Source organism: Notechis scutatus, chromosome 6, assembly GCF_049901735.1.
Source record: "Notechis scutatus isolate UNSWTSFEM ecotype Mainland chromosome 6, rNotScu1.2, whole genome shotgun sequence".
Classification (NCBI taxonomy): Eukaryota; Metazoa; Chordata; class Lepidosauria; order Squamata; family Elapidae; genus Notechis; species Notechis scutatus.
The window spans coordinates 41,517,076-41,539,437 of NC_142014.1; the positions used below are offsets into that span (position 1 = coordinate 41,517,076).

A 22,362-nucleotide genomic window follows, 5' to 3' on the forward strand; every position below is an offset into this window, starting at 1 on the left:
AAATGTGATATGATACTAGAATCTACTTGGGGCATGCAGTATATTTGAGATAGGTAGGATTTTTGTTGTTGAATTTTTGATTTAAAGTGGTCTCACTATGCATGTTCAATTTCTATCCTCTCTTATTCTCAGTACAGAATGGCCTAATCTTGAGAAAGAGAACCCGATGTTCTGAATTTTCATCTGAACTACTGATTGACTTAGTTCTAAGAGGAAAGGTTCAAATCAAACATCAGGTATTGATTTTCAGTCAACAAAGGGATGGGAAGGATTTGAAAGATACATTTTATTCTCACAAACTGACAAATATAGTGTTATTAGTTCCTGGGGCAACAATAAAAACATTGTCCTGCATGTTATTGGTATTAAGAATTAGTTCTCACACAGTCAGTAAATAATATGACACCAAGTCTGTCCCTACAAAAACAAGAGCACATAGAAATTGGCCTTCCCAGACCGAACAGGAGTCTATGACATAAGGCAAGAACAAGAAAAATGTGCAAAAGTATTTGAATGTCACTTCTATGTTCTGTGTAATCTTCTCTAGAATTGTTGGGCTATGGTTTCCTAACTTTCTTCATTATTTATTAGGACTTTTCAATTCCTGTGACTTCATTTGTTTTGCTCTGCTGGGTAGAACAGGGATTCTTGTAACATTGCAACAGAATTTTTTTTCCTTAGAAAAGGAAATAGGGATAGCTGACAATGTATAGAGGGCAGGGGTGGGATACGACAGGGTTAACTACCGGTTTGGGGTTTACAATGTTCGGTGATTTATGATGTGCTTCCCTGTAAGCTGCGAGTGCACGCCTGAAAATCGTCATCAGCACGCTGCGTGCAGAGAAGTAGCCTTTGAAACAACCCTCTTTTCCTGCTTTTTAAACTGCAGCTGTGCCTCGTTTGGCAGCTGAAGTTGAAAAACCAGGAAATAAAGATCAGGTAAGAGCCCAGGTGGCAGATGGGCAAAAACATCAGCAGACATAGAACTGGTTCTATGTCTGCTGCTCTTCAGAGCTACTGGTTCTACAGAGGTGGACAGAACCGGTAGAAACCCACCCCTGATAGAGGGTATTGAAATGATTTAATCCAACTGACTTCGTGCAAATGATTTTAATATTGTTGCTAAAAATGTATTGCTACATATCCAACTAAGTCAGTGACAGTATGCATAACGTAAATAATTGAATTGTATACCTATGAATGGAGTCAGATATTGAACTCATTTACTTAACTAAAGTTAACATTACATCACAAACATTTGTGCCTCTTTGGTGCACATAGCTTCTCACTTTGACAATAAAATTAGTTAATAATAATAGAGCTTTGTTTAAATCAATTATCCAGCTGTAATATGCACACGAGTCCTGTATGCTAAGTCACACAAGGTGGTGCCTTCTAGAAAAGCTAAGATTGTCTCTTCCAGAATTCCAAAGGACCTGTAGCCATATTAGCCAGAAATTTTGGGACTTGTAATGCAAACACATCTAAAGCATACCACATTGGGAAAGCTGCATTGTTACACAAAAAGAAGTTTCTGCTATATGTTTTAGTACTAAATCTAACAACATCAGAAATAAATATATTGCAAAAATAGATAAAATTGTGAGATACCATTAGTTATTTCAACATCATCTCAAAAATGTTTGCAATATACTAAGTATAGAACCTACATCTGAAACAAATATATTCTGACAACATATGCATATATATTAGATAACAGTATCTCTCGTAATATATCTTATCAATATACTGTATAATTAGTTTAGATTCAGTGATATAACTATGATAGATACAATAGGAATGCCTATGTTCAAAAATACAGTTTTCTAATTTTACTGTCATAAAAGATAGAATTAAACTTGTTCCTGGTATTATTCTCCAGGAATAAGAATTTTATCTACAAATGGAATGGCATACAAATAAGGACTCCATCAAACCAAAGACATTTTACTTGATGACTTGATTAATTAATTGATTACATCTGCATAACTTTTGCATATGACTTGCACTCTAATACCACAGGGTGAGGTTATCCAATTGTGAAAAGGCTGATTAACTTTGCTAGTGTCATAAGCTTGAAGCAACCCTTTGAAGCGAAGGGGACACAACCCACTTATAAAGAAGTGGATTTAGGCCACCGCATAGCTTCACTTTGTCTTGCATCTCAAATTCACCATGGCCCATTTATTAGCTGGAAAGATTACCCCTCAAGCCTCTTTCTGGTAATGGGCATGCCGGAAATCCAGAAGTGATGCATAGTGCCTCGATGATGAATACATTCATTTCTGTGACAAAAAAAAAATCTTACCTTAAGGCTAAGTGTGATTACGTGGCCTGGCCTACTACGTTGTCATCATCATCACCATCATCATCATCTTTTAATGACCCTATAATCCCCTGCGGGGTGGAATCTGGGCAACTGAATGGAGCTAGCAGAGTGTTTAATGGCCAGATGCTCTTCCTGTTGCCAATGCAGAGTTTTGTTCAGCAGATATATTCTCATTGGCAGAGAGAAATATCTGCCTCTACCAAGGACTGAATTCACAGCCTACTGATTGTGAGGCGAGAGCTCTACCTCTAGGCCACTGCACCACTCCTGGCCTACTATGTGTATTTATTCAAAACTAAGTCTTCTTGAGTTCTGTAGGATTGTCTCAAAAGTATAGCAGTTATCTCCAATCAAACACTCACCAAGTGTATTATAACTGAAATTTCCAGAATTTCCAGTCAGAAGACTAAAGACAATTTGGAATTGTCTTTAGTCTTCTGACTGGAAATGATGATGTTTCTGCTTCAGTTCAAACTATACCACAAGTTTAAACTGTTTGAAATATGTAGGTTTCAGGTCAGAATCATACACATGTATGAAATCACATATGTTTCAAACAGTTTAAACTTGTGACATAGTTTGCACTGCAGCAGAAACATCATAATTCCTTCTTACTATCACCATTTCTCCCTTACATATTCTTATGTAAGAGGGAATATGGATTATTACTTTAGGATAGCACCTACCACCCATGAGTTGATAAGTAATCACTCTACAAGTAATTAATAATCTCCTTTCCATTCCACACCTCATCAGTTCAATTGACTAATCAACAAACAATTGTCACTTTAGGAAAAAGAAAATTATGGAGAAGGAAAAATGGAAAATTATGATAATTTGGATGCAACAACTCTATATGATTGTGAAGGAAACTATTATGCAAGATAATAACATGCAGATATGGAATCCATTTGCCCATCTTACACTTTTTTGGCAAATTCTCATTTGAGTTTCATTGCAAAGGATACAGAATTGGGCCAAACACACATACATAATGAATGTGATTTCTCAGAATATTCTTGAATTTTGTTAACAAGTTGTCATCATGAGAACTTTACCATACAAAAGACTCAAATAAACCTTTTTCATCCTAGGACTTCAATTCTGGGAAAAATCACATGAAGAGTTTATTATGCTGCTGACTTCCCAAACTGTTCTTATTGTAATTTTGCACAATTTGCTGGTGAACACAGTTGCTGTTGCTCTTTATTGTAAAGTTGGAATACAAAGCAGAGCTTTGCTATTAAGTTGTTACATTCTTGGTTTAGAAAGTCTTTCTTGATAGCCATCTATAATTAAACAACAAAAGTATATAAACCGTCAAAAGCATAAATGGACTGACATTCTCAATTGCTTTAATTTCTCATTATTATTATTTTTAAATGCATGTATTGGCTAACTTTACAAAACATCTGGCAGTACTGCAGTAGTAATTAGAGCAATTCTTTTTTTATTATTAATTTTAATATATCATATAGTTTGGTCTAATGATTAAGGCATCCGCCTAGAAGCTAACAGTTCCAGTCCCAGGTTAGGCATAAAAGCCAGCTGGCTGATTTTGGGCCAATCACTCTCTCTCAGACCAATTTACCTAACAGGATTGTGGTTGTGGTGAAAATAGGAGAAGGAAGAAATATTATTTGTTTGCTGCCTTGAGTTGCTTATAAAAATAATGAAGGTGGAATTAAAATGGGGATTACATGTAATTGAAAATCGTGGTTTAATTTTAAAAAGCTCTTATAATTATAGTTGTAATTGTGAATCTAAAAGCAAAATAGATATGCATAAAAATTAGCAGTATCAGCTTAATATTAGAAACAATTATATTTTTTTAAAGCACTATAATGCCTGGATTTAGACTGTATAGGCCAGATGTATCAAACTCGATTTCATTGAGTGTTGCATCAGGGTTGTGTTTTATCTCAGGGGCCGGTGTGTGTATGATCAGGGTGGGCGTGGCCAGCTTGACATCACTTGTGTTGGAGGTGCCTGTGGTGGCCCAAGTGCTTTGCCAGTGAAAACAGGCTTTTCGCTGTCAATGGCACCATGGGCCGGTCCTTCACTGTTTCCAGAGTGGCCCCATGGGTGAGATCTAAGTACCCCATGGGCTGGATCTGGCCCCTGGGCCTTGAGTTTGACACCCCTGGTATAGGCAGCTAGTATAAGCTTTCCTATCAAGATGGATATTATGAAATCATTGAACAAATAACATGAATTATATAATTGGCATGAGCTGCATCACTGAATGGACACAAATAACATGATTTGCATCATTTTCACAATAATGTCATAGTACACATGGCATTATTTGCTCCACTCCCCCTTACAACAGAGGGGATGTTTTTTTGCATGCGCATGCCACTTGTGCAAATGGAGCTTCCTGTGCTCACCTGCCACTTGTGCGGACTGGTTCCCAATGGGCTACGGACTGGGGTTTGGGGACCCCTATTATACACAACAGAATAAACAATTAAATCAAAAACAGATGTTTTAGTCACTGAATTATTTATTAATTATGACATTGGGAAATGGGGGATTATGTGTGTCTGTAAGTGAGGCAGCTGAACATCTAGTAATTCAATTAAAGAAAAAAACAGTTGAAAATAAGGCAGATAAACACGCACCTATGACATATGATTCTGCTGTGCATTTTGCTGCTGCTGTTGCTGCTGAATTAACAACTGTTGCTGTTGTCTGCGCCGAGCTGTCCTCAGTTTTTCAAAGCGAGCTTCCATCTCATCTAAAACTTTGGGAGTGTAACGCACCACCAACTTCACACTGTCTTTAGCAGCCTTCAGAAGTTCCACTGCTTTCTCATGATGTTCTCCTTCCACACTCTGGTTGTGGAATGTTTAAAAATAGCAAAAAGCAAGAGGCTTTCAGCTTTAGAACTATGAGTAAGAGAGAAAAAAACTATACCATGGGTGAACCTGGTCCCACTAGGCCTCCCCAACTATAGTTTTGGAATCTGTAGTTAAGCCTGTCCCCCTCTCTAACATTTCAGACCCTAAGGAAGTAGCTACTGTAAGGTGTATTTATATAATTCTGTTGCTAAGAGCCTCAGTGGTGCAGTAGTTTGGATGCAGTACTGCAGGTTAATTCTGCTGACTGCCGGCTGCCAGTAGTTTGGCAGTTTGAATCTTACTGGCTCAAGGTTGACTCAGCCTTCCATCCTTCCGAAGTTGGTAAATGAGAATCCACATTATTGGGGGCAATATACTGACACTGAAAACCATTTAGAGAGGGCTGTAAAGCACTGTGAAGTGGCACAGTATGTAAGTCTAAGGGCTATTGTTATTGCTATTGCTTTTCTTAATGGGAAAGGAAAAAGAAAGGCAAAATCGGCCGAGCTGGAACTGCAACATCAAAATCCTCCAAGTAGAAAAAATGTGTGATATATTTATTTGCAGGATTCAGTCTGATAGCTGGCAATTAAGTTGTTGGTTGTTTGCTTGTGCTATCAATCCCTCACCTTCCAAGTACAGACTGGATCCTGCAACATTATCCTGGGACATGTATATTCACCTTCATTCATGATATATTGATTTATCCTACTTATATGGCTCCCCCTCTAGCCAATAAAATCTAAGTTACAAACAAAATAATAACAAAGAATTTCATTACAGGAAGAAAAAATCAGCCAAAACAGCAGTGAAGCTCAGTAAAACCACAACCATTAAACACTTCTACTACTACATCTATATCTGTGTTGGAAGCACCTACTAAGGGGCTTCCAGGTTGAAAGAATTAGCTGGTGATGTCACTGTTGCCACAAGGATGTCCAAGGAGGCTCCTTTCATGTGCCTATTATTTTCCCTCCAACGTGGTACCTATTTATCTACTTGCATTTGCATGCTTTCGAACTGCTAGGTGGACAGGAGCTAAGGCAAATTGATGGCAGTTCATTCTGTCACGTGGCTCACTCCCGGGTTTCAAACTTTGAAGCTGTCAACCTCTTAGTGGTCTTTTGATTCAGTGTCCTAATCACATGAACTATCATAACCCCAAATTAAACACCACACACTCCTGCCAAAGCTCCCCCATTAACAACCTAACTTTAATGCTTGGAGAGGAGCCAGCTTTCCAAAAGGCCAGCAGAGTCTGGGCTATCCATATTTCAGAGGAGACACTATTCCATAGGACAAGCGCCATAGAAAAGGTGCAAAATGACAATGCTTTGCAGCGGCACCAAGAACATGTTCAGTGTGGGATAGGCATAAACCACCATGTGCATCTTTGAGCATCATCTGTGTTTCTTTGTCAGTTTGGCAGTTCAGTTGTCAATTTGCAATATGTAAAAGTTCGAAGCATTGGTATAGGAATATAGATACAAAAGCTCCATGTATAAATAAATCAATATGTGCATCTGAAGCTAACATCAATCATTTGTATAATTAGGGACTTGTCACGATCGAAGTTTTTAAGTTTGATGCTTCCTATCTCTCAACATCAATGAACTGAGCCTGGGTTAGACTAAGGCCATTTGAATTCCAGTACTTGCAAAATCTTTGTGGACAGACTTTGCTGGTTCAATAATCAAAGCATTATTGTGAAAAAGGTAGGGGATGGAGGCTTTTAACATTAATAACATGGCCAATAGCCATGCTTCACTTTCTGTATGCAAAACATTTTTCTTATGTACAATGGATAAAGAGGATGACAGTCTTCATTTTGCTATGATACCTTCTGTATTGGAAATAAAAACTCATTTCAACTACTAAACTATAAATAAAATCATATACAGGTGAAACTCGAAAAATTAGAATATTGTGCAAAAGTTCATTTATTTCAGTAATGCAACTTAAAAGGTGAAACTAATATATGAGATAGACTCATTACATGCAAAACAAGATAGTTCAAGCCGTGATTTGTCATAGTTGAGATGATTATGGCTTACAGCTCATGAAAACCCCAAATTCACAATCTCAGAAAATTAGAATATTGTGAAAAGGTTCAATATTCTAGGCTCAAAGTGTCCCACTCTAATCAGCTAATTAAGCCATAAGACCTGCAAAGGGTTCCTGAGCCTTTAAATGGTCTCTCAGTCTGGTTCAGTAGGAATCACAATCATGGGAAAGACTGCTGACCTGACAGTTGTGCAGAAAACCATCACTGACACCCTCCATAAGGAGGGAAAGCCTCAAAAGGTCATTGCAAAAGAAGTTGGATGTTCCCAAAGTGCTGTACCAAAGCACATTAATAGAAAGTTATGTGGAAGGGAAAAGTGTGGAAGAAAAAGGTGCACAAGCAGCAGGAATGACCTCAGCCTGGAGAGGATTGTCTGGAAAAGGCCATTCAAAAGTGTTGGGGACTTTCACAAAGAGTGGACTGAGGCTGGAGTCAGTGCATCAAGAGCCACCACACACAGACAGATCCTGGACATGGGCTTCCAATGTCGTATTTCTCTTGTCAAGCCACTCCTGAACAACAAACATCAGAAGCACCTTACCTGGGCTAAAGAAAAAAAGAACTGGTCTGTCGCTCAGTGGTCCAAGGTCCTCTTTTCTGATGAGAGCAACTTTTGCATCTCATTTGGAAACCAAGGACCCAGAGTCTGGAGGAAGAATGGAGAGGCTCACACTGCAAGATGCTTGAAGTCCAGTGAGAAGTTTCCACAGTCTGTGTTGATTTGGGGACCCATGTCATCTGCTGGTGTTAGTCCACTGTACTTTATTACGTCCAGGGTCAACGCAGCCATCTACCAGGAGATTTTGGAGCACTTCATGCTTCCTTCCGCAGACGAGCTTTATGGGGATGCTGACTTCATTTTCCAGCAGGACTTGCACCTGCCCACACTGCCAAAAGCACCAAAACTTGGTTCAATGACCGTGGGATTACTGTGCTTGATTGGCCAGCAAACTCACCTGACCTGAACCCCATAGAGAATCTATGGGGCATTGCCAAGAGAAAGATGAGAGACATGAGACCGAACCATGAAGAACAGCTGAAGGCCGCTACTGAAGCATCCTGGTCTTCCATAACACTTCAGCAGTGTCACAGGCTGATAGCTTCCATGCCACGCCACATTGAGGCAATAATTGCTGCAAAAGGGGCCCAAACCAAGTACTGAGTACATCTGCATGCTTATACTTTTCAGAGGTCTGATATTGTTCTATAATCCTTGTTTTATTGATGGCATGTAATATTCTAATTTTCTGAGATTGCAGATTTGGGGTTTTCATGAGCTGTAAGCCACAATCATCACAATTATGACACATCACGGCTTGAACTATCTTGCTTTGCATGTAATGAGTCTATCTCATATATTAGTTTCACCTTTTAAGTTGCATTACTGAAATGAACGAACTTTTGCACGATATTCTAATTTTTTGAGTTTCACCTGTACTAATATACGCTACTTGGGCAATTGCATGGTGGAACCTCCCTCTGGATTTCTTGTTGAATAATAGCCACTTGCAAACTAAGATGTCAAGGGGAGACTAGAAAATTCTCCAAAGGTTTCTGAAAGTGGTTACTTTTAAGCAACACATTTGTACCCATTTATTCTTTTGTATGCACACTAGAACTGCCAGATCTGGGTTACAAAATTCTGGATAGTACTAGAAGACAGCAAAAATACTGCAGTAGTCATCCAGATTCCGTCCCCCACCAGTCCGAAGCAGTTTAATAAGCAGAATTAATAAAATCGGCGTGTGTTCACCTACCACTCCATTAACAGAAAGCAGCTGGTCTCCCCGTTTGAGTCCTCCATGCTTCTCAGCTACTCCTCCAGGAATTATGCGAGAAATATAAATAGGAGAATTTTGTTCTTTTCCTCCCATTACGTTAAAGCCAAGGCCTTCATCCGTCTTTGGCAGTTCTACCACTCGGGGGTGAGAATGCCCTTCACTAGCTGCAAATGCAGCAACTGTAGCCTAGGGGGGGGAAAGTGCATTTTTTAAACATATTATGAATACAGTTAGGAGGACTTCTTCTCATTTGTTTCAAATATGTATTCATAAGAATGATGCTTTAAAATTTGTTTTTTAAATTGCTTCATTAAATTTTTTTTTAATAAAATGTAATATTGCTGTACCCAAGACATCTGCATACAGTTATATCCCAGTGGTGTTATTTTGAGGATCGGAATGCTTAAATCTCAAGGTCTCAGTTCCATGTACAATAGGCTCAGTGGGACTTTTGGAAGAATTTTTTGAAAGGGAAATTCAGGAGTAAACATTAGATGTTTTTAGATTTTTACCTGTAAGTAGCTTTTACAGGGAAATGGAAATAATTCTATGTTCTCTAGCAGGTGATCCCCAATTCACTCTAGACACTAATACTTGCAACATAAATTTCCTTTTCTGAAAAGGGAATGGTAGGATTAGTATGTATATATGTATTCTAATTCTTATTGGCTATTTTGAACACATTTGCTTCCAATGTAAGCAGATTTCAAAAGATGCTTTTCTTCGTTCTGAATTAAAAATAACTTTTTATTGAATACTTGGTTAAGCAGAATAATGAGATGCAAATCAAAGCAATTCTTAAGGCTGAAGAGGCATATGCATACTAGAGTCCTTTATATTGCAGTGGAACATGCAGCAGTATCATAAAGTTTAATTATCTTTTAAAATATGAAAGCTTTGTACATATAGTCAACATAATGTTAAAGGTTTCTTAAATTTTAACAGTAGCTAAAAGGATCAGTAGAAGCGCAACCTGAATAGGGGTTTTAATTTAATTTAACTTTAGGGAGGGGAGTGCAATTTTCGAAAACAAATTTAAATTGTGAAAATAGCAACTTTTTATCAGAGTGCACCACATTTCTGAGCAATTTGACTTATTGAAACATAAAACAGAGTATACTCAATTAACTCTTTCATTGATTTAAACAGGAGAGAGCATATGTACTGAACTATATGAGACTAGGCAGTAGGGTGTGAAGATAGGCTCTGATCCAATCTGAATAATTAATAGAATTTAATCTGATGATTTGAAAGTCAAATTGGTTCAGTTTAAATTTCTGTATTGAGCTGAATATGTCCTACATTTGTATATTAAACAGTCTCATTCAAGTCAAAAATTGATTTCCCCCACAACTGAAAAACCAGTAGGCCAGGGATGGGGAATCTTTTATGACTCACTCAGGAATTCTGGGAGTTGAAGTCCATAAATGATAAAAGAGCCAAGTTTCCCTACCCCTGTCCTAGAGGAAAGGGATAGCTAAATTTCATTAGGATCGCATTTAATGGATGGATTTTGATAGCATGAATGTACACTTTAGTTATATATACAGGATATGTTAACATGCAAAATTTGTCATCATGCATGCCAGACATAAATGCGTAAGGAAAATGCAATGCAGACAGCCCAGAAATAACCAGGAAATACTGTAATATTGAATCTTAGCCGTACAATCCTCCTGTTCCATATGAATAAGAAACGAGAATGAAGACCTTCTTGAGAATTTTAAGTATGCCATGTGATAATTTTTAACTTCACTATATTATATGAAGTTAAACAATTTAAAAACATCTTTCTAGACTCAAATAAATTAATATCTGTAGTATTTATATTAGGTCAATTCCCTCTAGAACAGGGGTGTCAAACTCGTGTTGTCACAGCAGCGTCACGCGACATATCAGGACTTTTTCCCCCTTTGCTAAACCGGGCATGGGTGTGGCCAACATGTGACATATCTGGCTGGTGGGCCAGGAATTTGACAGCCCTGCTCTAGAATAAAAGAAATCTACCCAATAAGCAAATGAAAGAATATTACTTAAATATCTTAATCAATATATTTAATGTTAAGTATACTATATGGCTTCAGTATTTTTCCTCCATAGCTTATCTCAATTTAAAATTAATATAATTCTGATGCTGGCTGTAGTGTGAAAAAAAGAGTAACATTTATTATTCTGCTTGCACATAATGGTTGTTCTGGAGTAGTATGTATTAAGTTACGAATGTTGCATTTTATATTTCCCACCCCCTCCCCCACACACCTATTTGAAATTCATTCAAGTTTTATCAATAGTAAACAAGGGAACTGTTTTCTTGAAGAAATACCTATTTTGTTACTAATTTTTATTTCTGTGCAATGCAAACTAAATTTCAGATTTATTTCATAGAATAGTATTTCTTTTGATGGAGAGAGCTTACACTCATTTATAAGGACCTTTATAGCAGTGGTGGTTCAAATTTTTTTACTACCGGTTCTGTGGGCGTGTCTTGGTGGGTGTGGCCATGTGACTGGGTAGGTGTGGCATTTTTTGCTTTTTTGTTGCCCCCACCCATTTTTTGGAGCTTCCTAGCCTCAGAGGAGCCTCTGGGGAGCATTTTTGCTCCCCTAAGGCTCCTCTGGGGCTCTGGAAGGCAAACAATGGAGGGGGGGGGACTGAGCTCCTCCCTCCATTTTTTGCCTTCCTGGGCCTCAGCAAGGGGAATCCCAGCACAGCTGATTGTCGGGAGGGAAAAAAAAGAAAGAAATATCTTAGGTGAATGTCAGGCGGGTGGGTAAGCGAGCATCGGGCAGGAGGGCGACCGGGTCTGGGGCGTGGCCAGCCAGAACTTACTACCAGTTTGGTGATCCACGCCAAATTCTTGCTACCGGTTCGCCCGATCCAGTGCAAACCGGCTGAATGCCACCACTGCTTTATAGCATTTTAACCTAAAATCAGATTCTTCAGGAGTTTCTGCTGCTTTTCTGTTGAGGAAATACATGCTAAGCACTTCTGAAACTGGCAGCTTTATAGTTTTGGCCATACTACTACATAAGTAGAATCTATTAGAGAAATTAGTCATAAGTGCTAATGGTCAGTATTTAATTGCAAGTAAGTGGAAGCTTTGATTGGAAGGTGACTCCAATCCACTCCATCCCCTCACCCATGCCCGATAAGCCTCTTGGCCATATACAGCATTCTCTTTTCTTAAACTACAGGATTAGCACAAATGTTGAACTTGCCGGTATGATTGTTACCTGGGAAGGAGCACACTGGTTCTAGACTCTGGGCTGCCACTGATGTCTAAATGTTCTTATAGTGTACACACGAAAACCTGAAATAATACACGCGCACAGTCAATTACTGGGCCATGTGGAGAATAGACCTCCTTAAACTACAAGTGTCTTACCTTGGCAGTAGCCCTGGCACGGAATTCGGGGCAGCCACTAACATTTATGGTTTCATGCATGTATTGATATACCTGAAGGTATACAAAGAGAATGATGAAAAGAAAATTAATAATCTGTGCAATCTCCACAAGTCAAGACATTTTTTTGTTTTGTGTTTCTTTTACCAATCTTTAATGTCCTTGAAGTTTTTCACTGCCCTGATGACACCTACCTCCAAGGACCTTTCTGTATCTTTTGCTAAGAATTTCTTTATTTACAAGATTTCTACACTGCCTATGTTACCTAATTCTGGGCAGTATTTCTCTGGTACTAGATGTCCACCTTTAAGATGTGGAATTATTTCAATTTTTTAAATATTCAAACCAGGGGTGGGATTCAAATTTCAAAACTGGTTCTGTGGGCATGGCCTAATTTGTGGGTGTGGCTTGGTGGTCATGTGACTTGGTGGGCATGGTTTGCTGATTGGGCATGGCTTGGTGGTCACGTGACTTGCTTGGCTTGGCTTGTATGTAAATATTGTAAATATTGAATTTTTTTTACAAAAAAAGAGCAACTTTTACCCAAAATCAAGAAAAGCAGGCAGGTAGATTGAGTTGCTCACAGAATCACAGATTCACTCAGAGATCTACCTTTCTACAATCTGCTACCTGAATCTGCATTGAAAAATAGAAGCTTCAGTCCTCAGGAAGGTTCAGCTCTGCTTTTAGATTAGCTAGAAAGCAAGAAATCCAATGATTTCCTCTTTTCTAGCTAATCTAAATATCTTGGCACAGCTGATAGTCAGAACAGCTGATGATTGGGGGGGGGGAAGGAAAAATAGCAACTTACCAAAAATTAGGTGAAGGCACAACAGCAGGCAAGATGGATGGCATGCATGCCAGGTAAGGAGTGGGCGGGGAGGGGAGGGGAGGTGAGGGGCCAGCTAGTGGCACAATGTGCCAATTCTTCTAACTGCACAAAATCGAAACTACCAGTTCTATAGATCCCATCCAATCAGGTAGAATCCCACCCCTGATTCAAACATTATTTAATTTAGAGAGGAAATACCTTCAAAATCTAACTCCACTGCAATTCTTAATTGCTGTGTGAAATGTGCCTAATTAACTCAATGAAGCCCATTTGGTTCTGTCTTTCATTTTCCTTCATTTCTTATGCCATTCTGGAAACAATCATTTTAGCAACTGGTAAATGTTTGGCTTACTGCAGGGATGTCAAACTGGTGGCCCGCAGGCCGGATGCCTCATGTGCAGGTGCAACCCAGCTCTGCGAATGGGAAAACATCAAGAAACATCACATGATGGCAATGTGATGTGGTGAGTTTGACATCCTTGGCTTAGAGTGATGATTATGTCTCTTACTTTGCAAAGCCCATTAAATTGAAATGCTAATTAGAGAGCAATTAGCTTTTATGTGGCATTATCCTTTGCTTCCAGGATTGTCCAGTTGAAATCCATACATGAAAGTGAGAACAAAGCCTATGGATAGTATAAGATAATGAAATATTATCATCTTTATTACATTTACATATCACCTGTCAGTAGATCAACAGGTGTGATTTTTCTCGTATTTTGATAATAAACATTATTTCCAGTATTTATCTATATTGTAGAAAACCATGGTTGCAAATGTCATGCCAACATTTTTCTTCTCTTTTGAAGTTTCATTTTTCTCTTTTGGAGATATACAATTACTCATTTTGGATGCTCATATTTTGATTTATCTGCCAAGCTCACTAAGAGAATAGCTTTTTTTAAAAAAACAAGATATTTATTTTCTGAATTCAGCAATGGCATTGGATAGAAAGCAAGTCAAGTAAAAGAGAGACATTTCAAAATACTTCAAATATATCAAAGGCATATAAGTTGTCATTATCAGTGATAATGCCACAAAGAATACACAGAATAAACTGTCACAGATTATTTTTAATGCATGCGCTATCTAGATGAAAATTTCCCCCATACAAAAACATTAAAATTTCATATGGCCTAACAGTAAAAATAAATCAGTGAACCCATAATGGCAACAGTGTTGCTTCAGTGCAGGGTAATGAAACAGTTCACAAATTATAACCTTATGGAACATAATTGGCTTTTGACTGAGCCCTAAAATTCACCAGCCAGAGAAATGTGTAAAATAGTGGCCCCAAAATGTTGAAGCCAGACTGAAGATTCAGTGACAAGTTTACAATAAGAAGATATACAAATATTTTCGCAAACGAATCTCTGAATATTTCTTCCTTAAAATGTCCCTCATTTCCAAATGTAATTTAGAGCAGGGGTCGCCAACCTTTTGGACCTCAGGGACCACCAAACTCATAATTTTAGATCCCAGGGACCACTAAGCGGTTCTGTGGGCATGGCCTAATTTGTGGGTGTGGTTTGGTGGTCATGTGACTGGCTGGGCATGGCTTGTATGTAAATATTATAAATATTTATATAAATATTGATTTTTTTTATTAAAAAAGAGCAACTTTTACCCAAAATCAGGCAAAGCAGGCAGATTGAGTTGCTCACAGAATCACAGATTCATTCAGAGAACTATCTATCTGCCATTGGCTAGCTCAGTCTGTCATATAAAATTTGCTCGCAAGCAAACTCACAAAATTAACTCACAACACACCATGCATGTAAATATTGAATTTTTTATAAAAAAGAGCAACTTTTACCCAAAATCAGGCAGATTGAGTTGCTCACAGAATCATTCAATGATCTATCAATCTGCCATCGGCTAGCTCAGTCTCTCAAATTTGCTTGCTGTGAGTCTGCACTAAATTTACTTGCAAGCAAACTTTCAGTCCTAAGGGAGGTTGGCTGTGCTGAGCCAAAGATCTAAAGACTAGCTAGAAAGCAAGAAATCCAACCATTTCCTGCTTTCTAGTTAATCTAAATCTCCCGGCACAGCAGAACAGATGATGGTCGGAAAAAGGAAAAATAGCAATTTAGCAGACAAGTTTGCAGGGTAAGGAATGAGTGGGAGGGGAGGATTCCTGTGGGCCATGTGGGCTGAGCAGCCTTGTGTTTCTGCACAGCCTGGATTAATTGCTTTGTGGGGGTGCTCTGGGGGTGAGATTTCTCTGTGGCCCACCAAAATTTTCCCACCGGTTGGCGACTGCTGATTTAGAGGGTAAAAACAAGAGGTGTTTTTGTTACTGCTAAGATGTGAGATTTGCCAGTTTATTCAAATCTAGAGACTGCATATTTTTTGCTGTTAGGCAACAAAGCAAAAGATCATGATGTTTCTATTTCTATGAGCTGAATTAATGTATGCTGCAAACTATCATCCTGTAGCTGTAATCAAATGTTAAATAATTAATTCTGTCTTAGTAATTTCTGATTTAATTTAATATACCATAACTTAGTCATATGATACATCATAATTGTATATCTTCATTAACTTGAATGTTTGCTTCAAGTAAAACAACCTGCTGGTGTTCAGATAATTAGGAAGCCATCAGCTAATTTTCAAAACATTTCAAAGTCTGCTTTATTATTCCTCAGTGAAATAGAACAGTAAATTTGCTTTAGTCCTATAAAAGAAAATGAGCCAGAGATTTCATACAGAAAACAGTGAGAGCTGATATGCCAGATACTGTTCTTGTCTCGCCTCCCTGTGCTATACTGGTAAACCTCAACTTACAACAATCCAATTAGTGACTCTTTGAAGTTACAATGACACTGAAAAAGTGACTTTTGACCATTTTTCATATGTTGCAGCATCCCCATGGACGTGTGATTTACATTCGGATGCTTGATAACTGGTTCATATTTATGACAGTTGTGGTGTCTAAGGCTCATGTGATCCCCTTTTGCAACCTTCTGACAAGCAAAGACAATGGGGAAACCAGGTTCACTTAACAACTGTGTTACTAACTTTACAGCTGCAATGATTTGCTTAACAAATGTGCCACAAAAAGTCGTAAAATGGGGCAAAACTCACTTAAAATAAAAAGCCACCATTTTATGTTTTGCTTCAAGCAGCAAAATGTATTGAACCATTCTTAAATATAGGCAAAGTGTCTATGGCAAGGGTGTCAAACTCACGGCCAGTAGGCTGGATGCATCACATGCTGCCCCCTCTGTCCGATTTAGTGAAGGAGAAAAAAGTCCCAATACATCATGATGTGAGTTTGACACCCCTGGTCTATGAAGATTCTCAGTCATCCAAGTCATGGTTGTCCCAAAGGTGTTTTTTCAAAAAGCACCTGGACTTTATTTTCCTTGAAGATGTTTCGGCAAAGGAATTCAATTGTTATAATGAAACAGTGTGTACTCCTGTACTCAGATAGCCATAAATCATTGGATCATTTTGAAAAGTTGTTGGAAAATGAAGACCTCTTTGTAGCTTGTTCTACCCTTACACAAAAAGAGGACAGAAACACAGGTTTGGTGTCCTATCTATTATTTTAAAGCATGTGAGTCATAACTAGAGCTAAATTGGAAACTAAAAACAAATTAAAAATGATAGTTAAATATATCTTCCCCTCCAATGTGGATATTTATATGTCTCTTTTCTTAGTGCAAGAACACAGAATGGAGAATGTAAGATACCATGGTTTATCAATAGTATCTTAAAAACAATGTTCCTGGTTTTAAGATATATTGATTGTAACAGTAATTTCTAACAAGATAAATCTTGGAATTATGTCTTTCAGTGTGAAATAACTACTCAGCTATCAAATTTGGACTAAGAAAATATTCAATGCTGTGGCAGTCATGGAGTTCACTAGTTAAACTATGCAGTTAACCAAATTATCATATTTTAAGCCCAATGATTTACATCATGCTATTAGTATGTTTTAAAGCATGCTGTCTTTGGCCTATTGTTTTAATAAGCATATTAGGTATGCTGTCTTTAAATCTTGAAATTTCATTTTGCTCTTTATTAATTAATATGATAAATAAATAGCCTTCATCTGCATACCAACTCTTGTGTTAGTGAATTATATTGGAATGTTCAAAAGGTGAAGCAGGTACAACAATGCACCAAGTTTTGTTTTTTTTACTTCAGAATCATTACTGTCCAGAGTATGAAAAAAATAGATATTTCTGAGTTGGATTCACTGTGTTTTTTCTATAAGTTGTTGTAATAAAGAGTGCAGGAAATAGAACAACTTGCTTTGAGGAATACAGGCAAGGATGCATTAAAGTGAGGAAGTGCATAATTATTAAAAATATGAACCCCAGGAAAATTAAAGTGATTAATCATAGGCACTTTAATAAACTAATAAAACATTATATAATATCTATATAAAATGACATAATTTCAAAGATCATAAACTACTTAGTTAGTTTCTTAAAGGCTAATTTGGAGACTTTGTGATGTATATTGGTAAGATATGCTCAAGGAGGAATATGGCATACCAACAATTCTTTATTATTGATAATGATATAAAATAATGATTTTAACAATGATTTTTCAGTACTGAGTATGAGACTTAAATGAAATACCTCCTATAAGAGAAACATAATAAATCATTGAAGAAAAAGAAAGAATAAAGAACAAGAAAAATCTACAATAATATCTACACCAGATTTTTTCCATTATTGATTAGAAAAATGATAATCCAATGAAGAACTTACACTTGGCTTGCTGAATTGTCCAATTTACTTTCTGATAACTCCCACTAAAAAAACCCTCCTGTTTGGAACTCCTAAGTAGACTACCGGTGTTAGTACAGAAGCAACTTTGAAGGGCATTTCTAGTGAGCCAGAAATATTGTCAACTGACCATGCAGATAATTCCCAAAGACCTTAATAATAGATTTTATAATAGAAACGGTGCTCTATCTATTTATGCAACAGTCAATGTTTCATTCATTTAAATATATTTGACCTCCGGTCAAAGGAGGACTTAATAGTGTTAACCATCCATAGGCTCCTGATATTCCACAGTTTAGCCAGAACATTGACAGTATAAAGGTAGATGAAAAAAAAATTAAGGGCATTGAACCATACAAATCAACTAATTCCTGGATCAAACCATTTTACCAAGTCCTTTGGTCCCTCACATATTTTTACCAGCCATCAGCTTTCATAGATAAACCATTCTCAGTTATTTATCCCTGAAACTTAAAGTATATAATTTCAAACCATCGTCTTCCTTGAAACTTATTATCAAATCCATATTAGCTGGGATAGGATCTTGATCATCATATGGAATTCAATATCCTGCTGCTGCTTCTGTAATATTAGGGTTCAGTATATACTAACAGCATTTCTACAATGTCCCAGTTACCCAAATGCAGCATGCGCTACGAATGTTAACATCTGATGGGACATCTGACTGATGAGATGAAGTTCCTATTTTAGGAACTCAACCTCCTTGCCATTCAGTCCTAGCCTCCTGATACATGGACTAGCTCAATGAAGTCAGCTGCAGCAGATAAACCGCCCTGTCTTCTACCATCCAGACTACATAATAGAAATCAAGGCTAGCACTTTCCTTCAGGATTAAATCCTAACTAATGGATCATCAACTGACCTAGCATTAAGAGGACTGCTAGATTCAAGACCCAGCACTGCTATACCTGGAATTCCTTAGTTAAGCTGCAACGTGAAGAGGGCAGGAGGCTAAGCGTGTTTTTTTTAAGACACCTTCAGACTTTGCTGCCCTTTTAGTTTCTGTGTCTTAGAATTTTTCTGGCTTGTTTTATCTATATTGCAATAGCTTTTCAATTTTATTTTAGGTACATTGCTCTGGAAATCCTTACCAAAATAGAAGCGAATAATTTTTGCTCAGTGGTAGACTACATTTCTTTATCCAAAAACTCCCCTTTGAAAAGCTTTTATATTATGGCTGATGATTGGGAAGCAGCTCAGTTGGACAGGGTCGTCAGAAAAAGTAACTAATAAAAAGTAAGAACAACCAAAGGATTGATTACACAGATTCAGGGGGTCTCAAGTTCCTAAAAGCTTTGCTGGAATTGTGGCATTTTTTTTCATCTGAAAGAAGTAACATGTTTTATTCAGGATATTGATAGCAGTCACCACTGAGAAGCAAACAGCTGCATTGTTACAACAGATGTTGGAACAATTGGGAGCTATGCAGTTAAGGTACATGTCATCTTGCCTCATGCAGTGATTATGATGACTCTTTAACAATCCAGACTTGCAATGAACTCATGTAGCTCTTAGGAGGATTGACATTTTTAATTACAGACCATATGATAGGAACGTATGAAAAATGAGTAAGTTAATACTTTTTTTTCTGAAGGAATTTATCACTGTGTGTCTATGGGTGGAAGTGTGAGTGTTTATGAATATTGATTTCATTCTGAATTTAATTTCAATCTTTATATTTGGAGTTAAATAACCTGAAGCACTGTTGTAGCTTAAGAAAGATTATAGTACATTCTAAAATAGATATACTTTGTTTAAAATATCTCTCTTGACAAGTCGGTGTGTTCAAAGAAACAATGTGTTTCCCTTACCACATTTTATACTTTGCCATTTAGCTTCATGAGAGAATTAACCAAAAAAGGATGAACTATAATGGAGCATTTCGTTTAAGAAATTATATAAATACTGAACAGATACAAGGAAGGATGTCCCAGAACTGATTTTAAATTCCCCTTTAGCCAATTCCTGTTCTCTCACATATCTAATATTCCACTCATCACAAAGCACTTGAACAAAATATTAACAAGGTTAATATGGTCCATTATGTACAGACCAATTCTTAACTAACATTATGGAACATGTTATCCTAATGTCCTATCCTTTTGTTTAGGAAAGTTTCTCTTCTCACTGCTTCAGGACTGACACAGCCTAGAGCGAAGGGGCCGGGGGGGGGGGGGTAAAGCTAGCTGGGGTATTGTAGCCTAAATAAAATTATTTCCCCTGGGAATCAAGGACATTGGTACAGGTGTTTGAAAGATGGAGACTTAGGTCACCTAGCAACTGGACTACACGCTGATTGGACCATGTGACTGGAGACTCTGGGGGGGAAGTGACAAGTTTACTTTTAATTGGGTGAAAAACTGGCAGGAATTTAGAGCCAGTTTTCCACCAAGATTGTGCCAATCTGATATATCCCAATCAAATGTCCTTTAAGGAATTTGCCTACTTCAGAATTTAAGTGAATTCTTTATTTTTTGAATTCTTTATTTAAATGAAAGGAGGAAAATGATTCTGTAATGAGAATGTGAATCACTGAAACCTTAATGTTTTGCCACTGACTGCAAGTTAGTAAATTAGTAAAGCCACAATTATTTAGTTAAAGCAATCAGTTTTAATTATTTGAAAAAATAAAAGAAAGTGCCTATATGTTATAAAATATGTCAGCATTGTTTAAAAATAAGGAAGGGTTACAATCAAAATTATATTTTTCATAGAAAACATTACAAATTTATGTATCAAATTCCAATGGGTTGCAATTGAATAAACACCCTTGATCTTAATAAATTCTATTTCCTAGTAAATGTATTTAAACTTACATTGATAATCAGATTTTTCTGGGCATATCAATCCAGTGGTGCAGCCTTCATTGATCTGTACACCCTAACTTTCTCAGTGTGTGCCTGCCTTGATATTGAGGCACTGGTTAGAGGATTATTTAATTGGATGGGACTTCCCTGTTTAGCTCTCTCCCCATCTTTAAGAGAGCTATCTCCAACAAACACTATAGGTTCTGCGAATCTCCCAGCATGCTAGAACAAAAGAATGTAGCAAGAAACTAATAATTATTACGTGTTCATTAGATTGTTCTCATAATTCCTCTGCCTGCACTACATGTGTGATGTAATACTATCCCCTAAACCTCAGTATAAAATATTTTGTAGGGTAGGTTTTGTTTATGTCAGATCAGACTTTATATATTTTTATGCAAAATTTTATTTTTTTATTATTGCAGCATTGATTGTGGACACCTGCCAATGATTTCCACAAACTCCATAGAGCAATATTTATTTATTGGCATGGTATAGAGGTCTTTTCAATGGTGTGTTCACTCTATCTGCATTAACCGTAGTAGGCTTTCCACCATCACCACCCACAAGAGAATGTTCTGCCAAAAATTTATTACCATACCTCTTTGATAGCTGTACAAAACTCACTCTGCAGTACTTTTTTAAGTGACTGTAACTTGTGACCTGGTAATTCTCCCGATTCTTGAAGTTTCTCTAGAAGTTCAATTGCTCTGGCAATATCTGAACAGATACAAAAGAGAGGGGAAAGAGGGAGAGAGGGAGGAGGGAGGGAGGGAGGAGGAGAGGGGGGGAGGGAGGGGGGGAGGAAGGGAGGGAGAGAGAGAAATTGTTTCAGCTAAAATGGCATAAAGTGTAACATATAGTGATTTTTTACTATCCAGAATTAGTTTAACTTTTTGACTTTATTATGATACAGTTCAGTTGTGCAATTTTGTTTTTCCTACAGTCATTTACCTACATAATTAGTTAATTCTGTGCTGGCAACCTTCAAAACACTAAGCTTCTCAAAATCTAACTCAAGGCTATATATTACTATAATCTTCACCTGCTCATAGGAAAGAAATTTATTATGAAAAGAGAATTGAAATATTTGAATGATAGGATATATTTCATGCAATGTGATACGTTACAGTCTTTTAAATATGTCAAGATTATTCTGAACTGTGATTTTTTTTAAAAAATTAAAAAAAATATTAGCTAATCACCTACAAATTTTAAAGAGCTTCCCTTCTATTTCATCCTTTGGATGATTCAAAGAAGCTAAAGAGCATTGCAATGAAGTGGGAACGTTGATTACTTGACATTTCCTTCCCTAATGAACATTACTTGGATGCCATTACTTGTAGCTAGTTCACATACACCTGTCTATCGTAATTGTAGTCTATATTTAGAATTTGTCAAACATTTTACTGAGATCAAAATACACTAAATCTATAGTACAGTATTCCTGTGATCTACTAATCCTGTCATTGTACAAAAATAAATAAGGGTAAACAGTCATGACTTCTTATCGATAATCCCATGTTAGGTCTT

The 22,362-nt window shown here is 37.2% G+C and overlaps 1 protein-coding gene across 3 annotated transcripts in view; it reads right to left on the bottom strand.

The window, feature by feature from the left end:
* Positions 1 to 714: 714 nt before the first annotated feature.
* The window catches only part of LIN7A (lin-7 cell polarity scaffold A), a 31,142-nt gene continuing 9,494 nt past the window's right edge, over positions 715 to 22,362 (bottom strand). Inside the window, exons 2-7 of one of the 3 annotated variants that reach the window (XR_015750069.1) lie at positions 21,431 to 21,549; positions 12,404 to 12,475; positions 8,995 to 9,204; positions 4,954 to 5,166; positions 4,720 to 4,774; positions 715 to 3,618 (exon numbers count right to left, since the gene is read on the bottom strand). Coding sequence is in view for 2 of the 3 variants with exons in the window: in XM_087968037.1 (XP_087824163.1) it covers positions 4,954 to 5,166; positions 8,995 to 9,204; positions 12,404 to 12,475; positions 21,431 to 21,549 (614 nt within the window). In the remaining variant the exon portion in view is untranslated. The remainder of the gene's footprint in view (positions 3,619 to 4,719; positions 4,775 to 4,953; positions 5,167 to 8,994; positions 9,205 to 12,403; positions 12,476 to 21,430; positions 21,550 to 22,362) is intronic. The other 2 variants (XM_087968037.1, XM_026667655.2) reach the window with 2 other exon arrangements.